General features: G+C 35.1%; 3 protein-coding genes and 1 pseudogene across 4 annotated transcripts in view; 2 read left to right on the top strand and 2 right to left on the bottom strand.

Annotated features, from left to right (window-relative positions):
- On the top strand, positions 3,110-5,170 carry LOC104768135 (annotated as a pseudogene).
- Positions 6,089-7,432, top strand: LOC104768136 (probable inactive receptor-like kinase SSP). The gene is made up of 6 exons (XM_019240990.1): positions 6,089-6,115; positions 6,174-6,315; positions 6,641-6,768; positions 6,866-6,935; positions 7,038-7,123; positions 7,241-7,432. Exons 1-6 carry the CDS (start codon positions 6,089-6,091, stop codon positions 7,430-7,432), a joined length of 645 nt encoding a protein of 214 aa, XP_019096535.1.
- LOC104767021 (zinc finger protein ZAT2-like) lies at positions 8,138-9,016 on the bottom strand. The gene has a single exon (XM_010491033.1). It carries the CDS (start codon positions 8,948-8,950, stop codon positions 8,138-8,140), a length of 813 nt encoding a protein of 270 aa, XP_010489335.1. The 5' UTR covers positions 8,951-9,016.
- Positions 10,550-13,604, bottom strand: part of LOC104767024 (ubiquitin domain-containing protein DSK2a) — a 3,708-nt gene continuing 653 nt past the window's right edge. Inside the window, exons 2-9 of one of the 2 annotated variants that reach the window (XM_010491039.2) lie at positions 12,604-13,368; positions 12,086-12,327; positions 11,893-12,006; positions 11,709-11,764; positions 11,355-11,383; positions 11,106-11,195; positions 10,871-11,024; positions 10,550-10,772 (exon numbers count right to left, since the gene is read on the bottom strand). In XM_010491039.2, coding sequence (XP_010489341.1) covers positions 10,876-11,024; positions 11,106-11,195; positions 11,355-11,383; positions 11,709-11,764; positions 11,893-12,006; positions 12,086-12,327; positions 12,604-13,368 — 1,445 coding nt within the window. In that variant the 3' untranslated portion in view covers positions 10,550-10,772; positions 10,871-10,875. Of the gene's footprint in view, positions 11,025-11,105; positions 11,196-11,354; positions 11,384-11,708; positions 11,765-11,892; positions 12,007-12,085; positions 12,328-12,603; positions 13,369-13,604 lie in introns of both variants that reach the window. The other variant, XM_010491038.2, reaches the window with a different exon arrangement.

Genomic DNA, 13,604 nt, shown 5'->3' on the forward strand with positions numbered 1-13,604 from the left:
ATATTTGAAGGTTATACTCACCAACTAAGACATTTGTGTTAAGAGTTCCAGCCAGAATTGCATCGAATTTTGAAATCTTATATATAGATCATTAGACACAAGATCAGATGGGGTCATGGAACCGTAGAACAATAATTAAAAAATATCTTTTAAATTACTTTTTTCCCTATTATTGATTAAATAAAATTTGTAGTTGTAGATTTTATTGAATAAAATTTTTAAAATCTTAGTTGTTAATATTTTTCTTAAGTACAAATTAATTTTGATTCTAATAGATTTGTTTTACTTTTCTACAAAATTTATTTTATTTGATGTGTCCCTGATTTTCGTATATAATTAATTATATTTAATTAATTAATCATAATTATGTTTTTCTAATGGCAATTGAATGTAATTGTTTACACATTTAAGGTTAGTTACATATTTGTACTTCTCAATTAATATAGTAGGATGTTTGTCTGTCATATTCGCATCATTTTTTTTTCTTATAAGAAATATTTTGTAATTATTGTAAAGCAGTAATTATATTATTTTAATTGTGAGCAAATAAAACTTAACTTATCAACTCCAAAAAATTTAGATTTCCGAGATATACCGAATCCTATCACCATTTGAATTATTAGCTTGTATCATAGCAATGTCGAACCTATTCTTATTGTTGAGGAGTAGAGACACTGCAAAAATCACATTGTTATCTAATATGGAGAAATCTGGCCATGGTACAAAAGATAAGTAAAGAAATGATGATGGTCAGGGCCCGTCCGAAGTTATATGATGACTAAAGCAAAACAGAAAAATCTTGTCCTCTACATAAATCTAATTATAGCTCCCAAGCAGATGCATAAATCTGATTTCCCTTAACGAAAAAAAAAAAAGAAATCTAAGATCAAAATCTTGTGGATTTCTTGTTTTTATTAAGTCCATGTAGTTTTTAAATTGTTTTTCTGGATCTTTGTTTTTGGTTTTTAGATTTTTTTTTTTTTTTGCCTACAGATTTAAAAACTAATAAATCAAATATCAAAAAAAAAAAATACTAATTTAAATCTATACATGTTTGTGAGTTAATTGGACTTATTGACAATTCAAAGCATGCTTGACTTTTATTGACACAAAAAAATTACTAATTTTCTACATAAACCAAAACTTATTCACACTCTTTAGTGTTGATTTCCACAATCTCAGTGGTGGAGTATAAATACTGTACATTTTTGTACATTTGAAAATTATGTCTAAAATGGTTGATTTCCATGCCACCCACCTATAATGGTACCTTTTTAAAAAAAACTAAAACATAGACAAACTGTTTTTGAATCAAGAAAAAAATTATAGAGAGAAACTTAATTCCGATTTGATAATGAAAATATGACAATCGATCTTAATGTTTCCGACTATTTCTATATAAAAAAATATTTGTTGTATAGGACAACAAACCTAGTATAATTTCATTTAGACGTCTTATCTGTTTATCAAAAAAAAATGTAAATATACATTTTTCAATGAAAATTACAAAAAAAAATTGTTTTAGAGTAAAAATTATACAATCATGTTTCTTATAAAAAAAAAATATACTCACATTTTACTCATAATTGCAAGAATCATATTGTCACGGGATGAACAATACAACATGAACATTAATGTTCGATTAATGTTCATTCAAATCTTTGGTTCTTGTATATATTAAACTAAGATGTACATTCATTTGAGTATCAAATAACATAATCACACTTTTTTTTTGTCTTTTTAAATATTATGATATCAAAATTGACATTGATATTTTCATGATTTTATGTAGTTTCTTTTTGTCTTAAGTATATCACCCATGATGAAATTTCTTTTTCCTATTTAGCAATACTTGATTGTTAGTTTCGGAAATGACCATCAATTTAAACTTTTAAATAGTTGAAAAAAATGTTGAACATTGGAGTCAATCTTATATAATATAAGAATGTTACAATCAAGCTATCTTATTTTGGTCATATATCGAGTCATTGTTCTCTAGCACTACAATTATAAAAAATAAAAGATAAATGTACCTAAATGTATCAACCATAACAAATCATTCTCTTGTAAACAATTTTCCCTCTAATTGGGTGTTTNATATCGAGTCATTGTTCTCTAGCACTACAGTTATAAAAAATAAAAGATAGATGTACCTAAATGTATCAACCATAACAAATCATTCTCTTTACACTATCATATTTGGTTTAAAGTGACGGCCAGAAATTGTATAAGCTTACAAAGAGTTTGATATGATTCTTGATTATATTCATTTTTAGATGTAAAAACTATATGAAGTGGCTAAGATCTCCTCAAAAAATTACAAAATTGCAGATCTTTTTGAGTGCGTATAATTGGTGGGATGCTTAAACCACAAAAAGATTGAAAGAATTTTTGACTTTTTACTGATCTTTTCAAAAAAAACATGCATGTTTTTCCAAGTTTAAAACTTGAACAAAAAATTAAAAAAAATGTCCTTTCTTTTTTTTTGTCAACTGATATTCCTCATAAGATATAAAAACTTGTTTTGTGCATAGACTAGAAAATACTATAAACTATAATACAATTTTTATTGTATCGAGATAATTTAATAGTTAAAAATCCAAATAAGCATTCAAATTTCTCCAAAAATAGCATCAACACTTTACTATTGTGCTTATGATTAACAATGGTTATATAAAATTTGTATATAATACATAATCTAAATTTTATTATATACACCAAACCAACTAAATTATACAAAACTATAAATCATTAAATAATTACAAAAAGAAAACTAAAGTAATAACACACATATCGTGTGGTAACCTTTTAATATATTATGTAATGTAGATAAAGTTCCTCACATTAACAACAATACCAAACACTAATTTCATACACCATGCAATGCAATTATGCAAAGTCCTCAAATGGGAAAATAATGTGACCCATCAGTGAAACAAAGAAAGATGCGTAACCTTGAGCTTAATATTTAACATTTATTTGTAAAAGTTTCATCATAATCATAAACCCAACGGTCTCTCTTCATCTCTCTTCATCTCTCTTCATCTCTCTCTTTCTCTTTCGCAAAGAACGCTTTGGATACTCTGCTTTTGCCGGCGAAAACGAAACCATGGGTGGTTGTTGCGTCTCAACGCCTCTCGAGAACGATCAACCTCCGCAGCAGCAGCAGCCGCAAACTCAGCACGTCGAACGCAAGAACGACGAAGTAAAGAACGACGAAGGATTCGTCAACTGGCCATTCACAGAGTTCTTCCTCTCCGATCTCACGATGGCGACCAAGAACTTCAGTTCCGACGAGATCATATCAGAGAGCGCTGAAGAATCTCCTAATGTCGTCTACAGGGGTCACTTATCAGAGAATCTTGGCTTCGTCGCTATCAAGAGATTCAAGAATACGCCTTGGCCTGATCACGAGGACCTTGAGGTAAGTTAGTACACATCAAAAACGTTTAACGATTCTCACCATTGATCTCTTTTGATGGGTTTGATTCTGTTTCAGGTAGAGGCACAAGAAGCTGGGGAGCTAAAGCACAAGAGACTCGTCAAGTTGTTGGGATATTGTTTCGATGAAGATGAAAGGCTTCTTGTTTCAGAGTTCATGCCTAATGATACTCTTGCTAAGCGTTTGTTCCATCGTATGATTCCTTCTCTCTTCATCTTCTTCTTTTGTGAATCTGAGGTTAAAGACAATGCATTGTTGGTTTATGTGACATGATTTGTTATAGAATCGATTGAAACAGAACTAGCTAGCATCTTCTCTGTTTTGAATCTGTGTCACATTAAACATTGGTGAATCTGAGGTTTGTGTGTCAAGAACTCATGATTTTGCATGTAGAATTGATTGAAACAGAACTTATTAGCATTCTCGGTTTTAATTCTGAAGTCATAGAGAGGCCGCATTGGTGGTTTAAGTAGCATGGTTGTGCTTTAGATTCTTAACGAAAGAAACTTTTATATGACTAGCATGTATAAATGTATCTGCTTTTGTGGAATGTTTTACAACAGAACTTGTTACTATTCTCTGTTTTTGAAGTTTTTATTGGTTGTGATTCACAGAGAAAAACATGGAATGGTCAATGAGGTTGCGAGTGGCATATCATATAGCTGAAGCATTAGATTACTGTATCACTTCAGGTTTCGCAATGTATGATAACCTAACTGCTTACTCGGTTCTGTTTGATAAGGTATAATAAAAAGAATCAACTTTTTCATGCCTATGCCTTCTTCTATGTGATGTAAGGATACTAAACTGTTTTTCTTGCTTGATGGATGTGTTAAAGGATGATGATGCATGTCTTTCCTGTTTCGGTTTAGTGAGGGAGGTCACTGATTATGATCCAAGACCAACAGGTAATTCAAATCTGAACTTCTCTCTTTAGATTATTCATATATATAATCAGAGTGTGATGTTATATTCTTATTGTAGGAAGTGTGAACACTGAGAGTGTGACATACAGATTGGTACCATCCTTGTGAATCTGCTAACCGGAATGCAAACTTCTCCAAGACATGTAAGTGATTCTGTTCAAGTCCTGTCTTGCTTTCTCACTTGACTTTGTGATTGTAATCATTAGATTCTCTGCCATTGCCAATTTCTTGCAACACAAGTCACAATTGTTCTGAGTTGTTGTTTCTCTCCTGTTTCTAGGTTCCTGAGATGATAACTGGAAAAGATATTACGGACTTGATGGATCCAAATCTGAAGGGAGATTTCTCTAAAGAAGAAGCTACGGAAATCTTAAATCTCGCCTCTGAATGTTTGCAGTGGAAGAATAGAAAGAGTCTCATCACTAAAGAGGTTGTTGCAACACTTGAAGCCTTGCAAGCTAAAAATGAAGTAAGGATGCTTACTAGCTCTATGACAGTAATTGTATTCTTCATGATTGGTTTTTTGTATTCATGTTATATAAAAGCTGATCATTTTGCTTGCAGGTTCCATCTGCTGGAATGGTTGAACTGGCAAAGCAGCAAGATGTAGCATCATCCAGTCAACAACAAGAAGCTGAACCTTTGCAAGAAGTAAGAAGGAAAACTTATTATTGTTGAATTCTTAATTTTCCTTATTCATCATGTTATAAAAAACTGATCATTTTGCTTGCAGGTTCCATCTTCTGAGACAATAAAGCAGCAGGAGGAAGCATCATCTTCGAGTCAACAGCAACAAACTTGAACACTGAATCTTCTGATATCATAAAAACTTTGGAACTCTTCTCGAATTTGCAGCTTTGATGGTTTTTAGATTGATGGTGTTTTTTGTATTTTCTAACAACTTCAAACATATTTATTTTGTTTTGCATGCACTAAATCATGCATCGACATTTTTTTTGTCACACGATGGACAAAATACAACATGATGAACATTTTGTATACAAAAAGTCAAAATATAAAATTCCGAAAACAAGAATTTCAATTGAAAAAAACATGAATTTATAATAAATCTTATATAATAAGACAAGGTTTTTTCTAACTTTGCATATAGATGCGACATTTGGCGTTCTATTTTTGCGACACGTGTACTTTACATTAAATTGAAGTTTGATTCTTTAAATTTAAATTAATTTATAGAAAAGTGTTCATTTTTTTTATCTTCCTCTACCAAATCTTTAATTATTTTGGGTTTGTATTATTTAGTATTATATCATAGCAATACTCTATATAGTTTACTTTTGTTAAAGAAAAAATAATCTATTTTACAAGAATATATTTATTCTGTTTTGTTTTCACTAATTTTTTTATCACAAACGTAACTAGATATATTAACTATTTTTATCGATTTCACATGTCAATATGTATATATATATATATATAACTATAATAAAGTAGATTTCTGAATTTGTTATCATTCTATTTTTTTAACATGTGTCATTTTTTTGCAATTTTAATGAAATAAAAAGCACATTATTTCTAATCTAAAACTAAATTGTTTACACACATTTTTTTAATTTGAGACATTTTATTTGTTCAGTTTCTTTAGGTTATATTTACTTTGCTCAATCAATTACCTTTAAGACATTATAGGTGGACGTTTTCTTTTGTTCAAATTGTTCATGTTGCAATAATGCATATGACAGAATTAATTACAATTAATATGCCTTTAAAGCTTTATCTCACTTTTGTGACGTTCGTTGGATCTCTTTTGATGGGTTCGATTCTGTTTCTTTGATCTCCTTCAGGTAGACACAGAAACAGCTGCGGAGCGAAAGCACAAGAGACTCGTCAAGTTGTTGGGATATTGCTACGATGAAGATGTAGGAGTAGGGTTTCTTGTTTCGGAGTTCATGCCTAATGATACGCTGGCTAACCGTTTGTTCCATCGTATGATTCCTTCTCTCTTCTTCATCTTCTTCTTTTGTGTCATTCACATTAAACATTGGTCAATCTGAGGTTAAAGAAACTGCCTTGTTGACATGGTTGTGCATGTAGAATCGATTGAAACAGAGCTTATTAGCATTCTCTGTTTTGAGTCTGAAGACATAGAGAGGCTGTATTGTTGACTTAGATTGTGCTTTAGATTCTTAAAGATGGAAACTTTTTATCAGGACTAGAATAGTGAATAGATCATGTACTTGTAGGGAACGGTTTTACACAACTTGTTAGTATTCTCTGTTTCTGAAGTTTGTATCGGTTGTGTGATTGACAGAGAAAAACATGGATTGGTCAATGAGAATGCGAGTGGCGTACAATATAGCCGAAGCATTGGATTACTGCAGAATTGCACGTGCTTTCTCGTACGATAATCTGAGTGCTAACTCAGTTCTGTTTGATAAGGTATGTAAAACAACATTTTAACATCTCCATGCCTTCTCTCGTGTGATCCATAACCGATGCTAAACTGTTTCTTGTTGCTTAAATGGATGTGTTGAAGGATGGTGAGGCCTGTCTCTCCAGTTTCGGTTTAGTTACGGCGATCATCCGTTATAATCGAAGAGAAGGAGGTAATCTTTTCGCGCCTTGTATCTTCGGACTATGCATATATATATATATATATATATATATATCATCAGAATGTGATGTTTANTTATATATTCTCATTGTAGGAAATGTCAACACTGGGAATGTGACATACAGATTTGGTACTATCCTTGTGAATCTGCTTACTGGAATGCAAATTGCTCCAAGCCATGTAAGTGATTCTGTTCACTTGACTTTGTGATTCTAATCATTAGATTCTCTGTCATTGTTAATTTCTTGCAAAGCAAGCCACTTATTACTGAGTTAGTACTATTCTCATGTGTTATAGGCTCCTGAGATGATCAATGGAAAGGATGTTACTGAGCTGATTGATCCAAATCTGAAGGGAAAGTATTCTAAAGAAGAAGCTACCGTAGTCTTAAAACTCGCCTCTGAATGTTTGCAATGCAATGATTATAAGGAGAGGTTCGTCACAAAAGAGGTTGCTCCAACACTTGAAGCCTTACACGCTAAGAAATAAATAAGGATGATGCTTACTGTAACTATTAATTGTATTCCTTCGTGATTTTTCGCATTCATGTTATATATAAAGCTGATTTTTTTGATTACAGGTTCCACCCTCTGAAATGCAGCAGGACGAAGCTTCATCTTCGAGTCAACAGCAACAACTTGCTCCCTGAGTCTGCTGATAGCTTCAACAAAGCAACTCTTCTCGAAGCAACATGTTAGGGAAGAAGAATCTAGATTTTCAGAACTTTTCTAGGATAATAAGTGAACTGTGTTCTTTGAAATACTTTGTTGTTTGGTTTTAGATTGAGGCGTCTTGTGTATTATCTTCTGAGCTAAGATTCAAAAACGATGTTGAACCTTTTTTTTATTTGCTGATTTCATCTCAGTGTGATGGCATTTGTTAAGGAACACCACAACCATGAACCATCCATTATTATTCATATATAACAATATTCAATTTTTACATAGAGAAATAGAGATTCAACAAATATGATGAAAAATATGGGTAGCTAAATTCTTGAAATATATTTACATTTACTAAATAAAGCTTTTTTGCATTTCACAAAGGAATTAATTTATACAGAATACAATACCCAATCCTATAAGTTCATCATACAATTCATCACACATATAGAGAGAGAGGGAGAGAGTTATTATAAGAGAAGAAACCAAAACCAAATATATAAGTTATGTTATTATATATCAAAGTCCTAACCTAAGATCTAAAGAATGTGTCAGGAGGAGATGTCGCCGCAGGAACATTAAGATCGATTGCCCTGACTTGGTGCTCTTCCTGATCCTTCTCCCAATGACATCTCATGTGGCCACCTAACGCTTGACCACTCGAGAACACTCTTAAACAGATGTGACATCGATGGTTCATTCCAGAGACCAACTTAACACTCTTGCCTTTGTCTTGACCAACGATATCCTGAGGAGGAGAAGGATCTTCGGTTGAGTTTGAAGCGGCGAAACATCCTTTCACATCTTTATGCGTTGCTCTATGTCCGCCCAACGCTTGATGTGACCCAAACACTTTCTTACAACCTCCGCACTCGAACCGTCCCTCAACTCCACTTGAACTGCTCAAGACAACAGGACGTTTAGCCAACAATAGTAAGCAAGAGGCTATGTTATGATCTTCCTCCTCGGATTTATTTAAAACAAAATTCAAATTGGAGGATGATGACGCGGCGGTTGCGTTAGTCCCACGTTTGTGGTCCGGAGGAGGGATGATGCCACGCCACTGACGTTCAGGGTGACATCTCATGTGTCCAAAGAGTGCCTTCAGTGACCCGAATTGTTTACCACATTCAGTGCATGGCCGTGCGATTTGTGGAGGAGCGTCAGAGTCCAGCGGTTTCTTGACCGGATTAGGCCTTGAAGAAGGAGAAGAAGAAGAACCGGGTTCGTTGTTGGTGAGTTTAGTACGTTTTCTTCTTGGTTTTTGATTGTAACTCGGAAGAGGTACATCGGAGGAAGCAAATGGGATGTCGAAATTGGGATCGGAGTTTGAAGAGTTCGACATTCTTATGGCTTTAGAGAGAACATCTAAAAACAAAACAGAGGAAAAAAGAAGAAAAAAAGTGGAAGAGTGGGAGTTATGATTGGTTTATAGTAGAGGAGAGGACGAGGTTAGTTTTCATTTGTGGAAGAGTCGCTTTACGGTTTTTTTCTAGCAGTTACTTCTCGAATTGTTTTCTTTTGTTGACATGTCCCTATTTTTCCGGAATTACATTTTCTTTATGTTATTCGAATCAACAATATTTTTCTCTGAATTTGCCGAAACAATCATACGAACTTGGGAATCAGGGTAAACTAGGTTTTCAACTTTGAACCGGATCCAACTTGGTTTCATTTCAGGATATCGATATATCGCTCTATCACAAAATCATCAACGTTACCACTACTACATTTATAAGATGAAATGGAGATACGTTAATGTAAAATGTACCCATTCCATATTCCGAAACCAACTTCTACAGATGTACGTTGTAACAACTTCAAATAGAATCTGAAAGATAAACAGACTGATCCAAAGTATGTAAAAAAAAAAAAGGTTTTTTGCAATGGGTAAAGGAGGCAGGAAGATGATAACCACTGAAAACAAATACCATATCTTCGATGCGCGGCTTTTCTATCCACAAGTTCACGCTCCTATCATAAATGTAATTATAAGAACTCCCATAGATCTCATTTCTGAAACGCACTCAAGTTGTTTATCCTATAACCGAGAGACCTCAGTTTACAAACCTGTGCTACTGGCCAATACCTCCCAAGAGTCGTTCTACAGCAGCATTAACGTTACCATTGGTTGCTAGCAAAGCCCTTATGTTCTCTGCTCTGTCGTAGAATCCCATTTCCTGCAGCTGTTGCAACTGAGTGGCAAAACGCTCCTCAGGAGGCACTGGAATCAAACAGACATGTATCAGTGGAACCATCTCAATAAATACATAAGAAATCAAAGTACAGNAGTGCCTTCAATGACCCGAATTGTTTACCACATTCAGTGCATGGCCGTGCGATTTGTGGAGGAGCGTCAGAGTCCAGCGGTTTCTTGACCGGATTAGGCCTTGAAGAAGGAGAAGAAGAAGAACCGGGTTCGTTGTTGGTGAGTTTAGTACGTTTTCTTCTTGGTTTTTGATTGTAACTCGGAAGAGGTACATCGGAGGAAGCAAATGGGATGTCGAAATTGGGATCGGAGTTTGAAGAGTTCGACATTCTTATGGCTTTAGAGAGAACATCTAAAAACAAAACAGAGGAAAAAAGAAGAAAAAAAGTGGAAGAGTGGGAGTTATGATTGGTTTATAGTAGAGGAGAGGACGAGGTTAGTTTTCATTTGTGGAAGAGTCGCTTTACGGTTTTTTTCTAGCAGTTACTTCTCGAATTGTTTTCTTTTGTTGACATGTCCCTATTTTTCCGGAATTACATTTTCTTTATGTTATTCGAATCAACAATATTTTTCTCTGAATTTGCCGAAACAATCATACGAACTTGGGAATCAGGGTAAACTAGGTTTTCAACTTTGAACCGGATCCAACTTGGTTTCATTTCAGGATATCGATATATCGCTCTATCACAAAATCATCAACGTTACCACTACTACATTTATAAGATGAAATGGAGATACGTTAATGTAAAATGTACCCATTCCATATTCCGAAACCAACTTCTACAGATGTACGTTGTAACAACTTCAAATAGAATCTGAAAGATAAACAGACTGATCCAAAGTATGTAAAAAAAAAAAAGGTTTTTTGCAATGGGTAAAGGAGGCAGGAAGATGATAACCACTGAAAACAAATACCATATCTTCGATGCGCGGCTTTTCTATCCACAAGTTCACGCTCCTATCATAAATGTAATTATAAGAATTCCCACATAGATCTCATTTCTGAAACGCACTCAAGTTGTTTATCCTATAACCGAGAGACCTCTGTTCACAAACCTGTGCTACTGGCCAATACCTCCCAAGAGTCGTTCTACAGCAGCATTAACGTTACCATTGGTTGCTAGCAAAGCCCTTATGTTCTCTGCTCTGTCGTAGAATCCCATTTCCTGCAGCTGTTGCAACTGAGTAGCAAAACGCTCCTCAGGAGGCACTGGAATCAAACAGACATGTATCAGTGGAACCATCTCAATAAATACATAAGAAATCAAAGTACATTCCCAGCGAATCTAACCGTTGGGTTGGTTCGTGCCACTCAGGCCGCCAGCACCAAGACTGCCAAACATATTCATCAAAAAATCCATCCCCCCATTATTGGCCGTCCCTATAATATTCCATAGTAGTGAATGTGAATTAGTGATTTACTCAATACGAGATGTATGAATATAGGATAACAGTATGATAAATAGAACAACAATCAACTGCACTAATATACTAAGTGAAATAACTAAAGCCTTGGTGCAGATAATATCTCAAAGAGTACCTGTCGCAGCACCAGTTTGCCCCGGATCCCTACAAAGAAGACGATTGGAAACATGAATAGAGGTTGATGGAAATCAAGATAGAAAGTTCAACACACTGATTTCATGTTATAAGACAGTCCTTGATAGAGTTTACTAATGATCCACCCAGTAAAATACACAAGAGTTGCGTTACTAATGATTCAATCCATTGATTACTTTAAGATAGTTCACCACCGCTACAATATTATCTGTTTAGCTAGTCACACTATTTTCTAAACACAGATCAACCCAAAATCTAATTATGATATAGAAAGGACATTAAGTACTCGACTATGTTTCAAGTAAAGAATACAGAAAGGGGTATCCACACTTACTGGCCAGCCGTAGTCCTATTCTGGGAGAAAAGTGATTGCTGTAGAGTCATCATTTGCTAAAGAAGACCAAAAAACAATCCAAAACATTAGGTTAGTATTATTACTTAAGAGATACAAAATTATTTCTTTGGAGAGACCACATGCTCAAAATTCACATGCATGAAGACAACATGGGCCAACTGACCTGCATCATCTCAGGAGAGCTAAACTGGCGAAGGAATTCAGGGTTCTGCATCATTTCCCTCAACTGAGGATTCATATCTAGCATGCTTCGGAGTTGGGGGTTGAGACTCATAAGCTGGAATCAACGGAATACATTAACAATACATTCACTCAATACCAAAAGTGTCTTAAATTCAGATTATTTTAGGCGCTACCTGATTCATGTATTGTGGATTGGAAAGTAGGCTTTGCATCATCTGCGACATAGCTGGGTTTTGCAGTATTTGGTTCAATTGAGAAGCATCTGGAGTCGCACCAAGAGGTGAATCTGCTCCAAGCATACCGAGTCCGCCGAGGCCACCAAGTCCACCAAGGCCACCAAGACCACCAAGGCCACCAAGTCCAGGGCTTCTCGTGTCCCCACCAGAAATTGTCCTTCCAGTGGCGGTTGTCTGGCCTGTCAAGTAGCCCCACAATATGTTCTTAAATGTTTAGTGCATTACGAGTAAAACTTCAACAAACTACTCTTAACAACAAACTGTGAGAACACTACATGAAATCACCAATTTTTATCATCATAAACAATATTATTCCTGAGCCAGTGTAGTAAACATAAGCTAGTAAACTACTATTTCTTATGAAGAAGCCACTATTGGCTGTTATAAAACAATATAGCATCCTTGAACGTCTATATACCATATAAAATTAAGAGGATGAGAATGCAGTTTCATACCAGCCGCAGCACCCCAAGGATTAGGAAGTGGATTGGCATTTGGAATACTATTTCCTGTACCGGTTTCAGCATTCGGTGTTGAAGAATTATTAGTAGCATCAGTTCCTTGCGTAGTGGCCCCCTGGTTTCCAAGAAGAGCAGCAAATGGATTAGAGCCCGTATTGCTACCAGCATTACCCGACATAGCAGTAGCATTCATTAACGGTTCCTGGACGTTTTCATACATACGCCTAAGCATATTAAACCCCTCAGGCATAGACTCGATATTACTCATCGCCCTATCGGTATTCCGCATCATTTCACGCATAAGCTCAGGGTTTCTCGCAGCCTCTAAAGTTTGGCGAAGGATGCTTGGGTCATTGAGCACATGACCAAGCTCAGGATTGCGATCTACAAGCTCACGCATTTGAGGATTATTCATAATCATACTCCTCATAAATTCCGGATTATTCATTATATTCTGCATGGCTGGTGTATTCATCATATCTCTAACCATGTTAGGGTTTTGAGCTAGTTGTTGCTGTGCCTGCTCAAGATCCGGAAGACCAGATCCAAATAATCCAGCCATAGCATTTCCACCACCCAAAGGATTAAATCCAAGCCCAGGGAACAAAGATTCTCCTAGATTCGTTCCTCCTAGATTTGAGCTATCATTTGAACCAACCGCTTGAGGAGCAGTGGTTTGGTTTGCAGCTGGAGCAGCAGGAGTTGGTGAAGAAGGCACAAAGCCTCGAACCATATGAACAGTGTGATCAGCCTGCAAACCTATATACAGAGTACGGAAATATTAAGGCTCATGATGCAAAACATTAAAACCTGGAAACTATCCAACACAATCACATCAAAGTTTATGACCACCAATGTAATATATAACAGCCATTAAATAGACATGCCAAGAGGATAAATAAACACAATTCACATTAGAAACCCTTCAAAATTGTATGGATCATAAAAACTTTCACCATTGACTACATCTCTGTATCCTTCCCATATCACAATTC

The sequence above is a fragment of the Camelina sativa genome, chromosome 19 (assembly GCF_000633955.1).
Source record: "Camelina sativa cultivar DH55 chromosome 19, Cs, whole genome shotgun sequence".
NCBI classification, from domain to species: Eukaryota; Viridiplantae; Streptophyta; class Magnoliopsida; order Brassicales; family Brassicaceae; genus Camelina; species Camelina sativa.

Coding starts and splice junctions, on each gene's coding strand:
- LOC104768136 (XM_019240990.1), top strand. CDS start 6,089: ATGCCTTTAAAGCTTTATCTCACTTTT. Junction 6,936..7,037: donor TTATAATCGAAGAGAAGGAG/GTAATCTTTTCG, acceptor TTCTCATTGTAG/GAAATGTCAACACTGGGAAT. Junction 7,124..7,240: donor TGCAAATTGCTCCAAGCCAT/GTAAGTGATTCT, acceptor CATGTGTTATAG/GCTCCTGAGATGATCAATGG.
- LOC104767021 (XM_010491033.1), bottom strand. CDS start 8,950: ATGTCGAACTCTTCAAACTCCGATCCCAATTTCGACATCCCATTTGCT.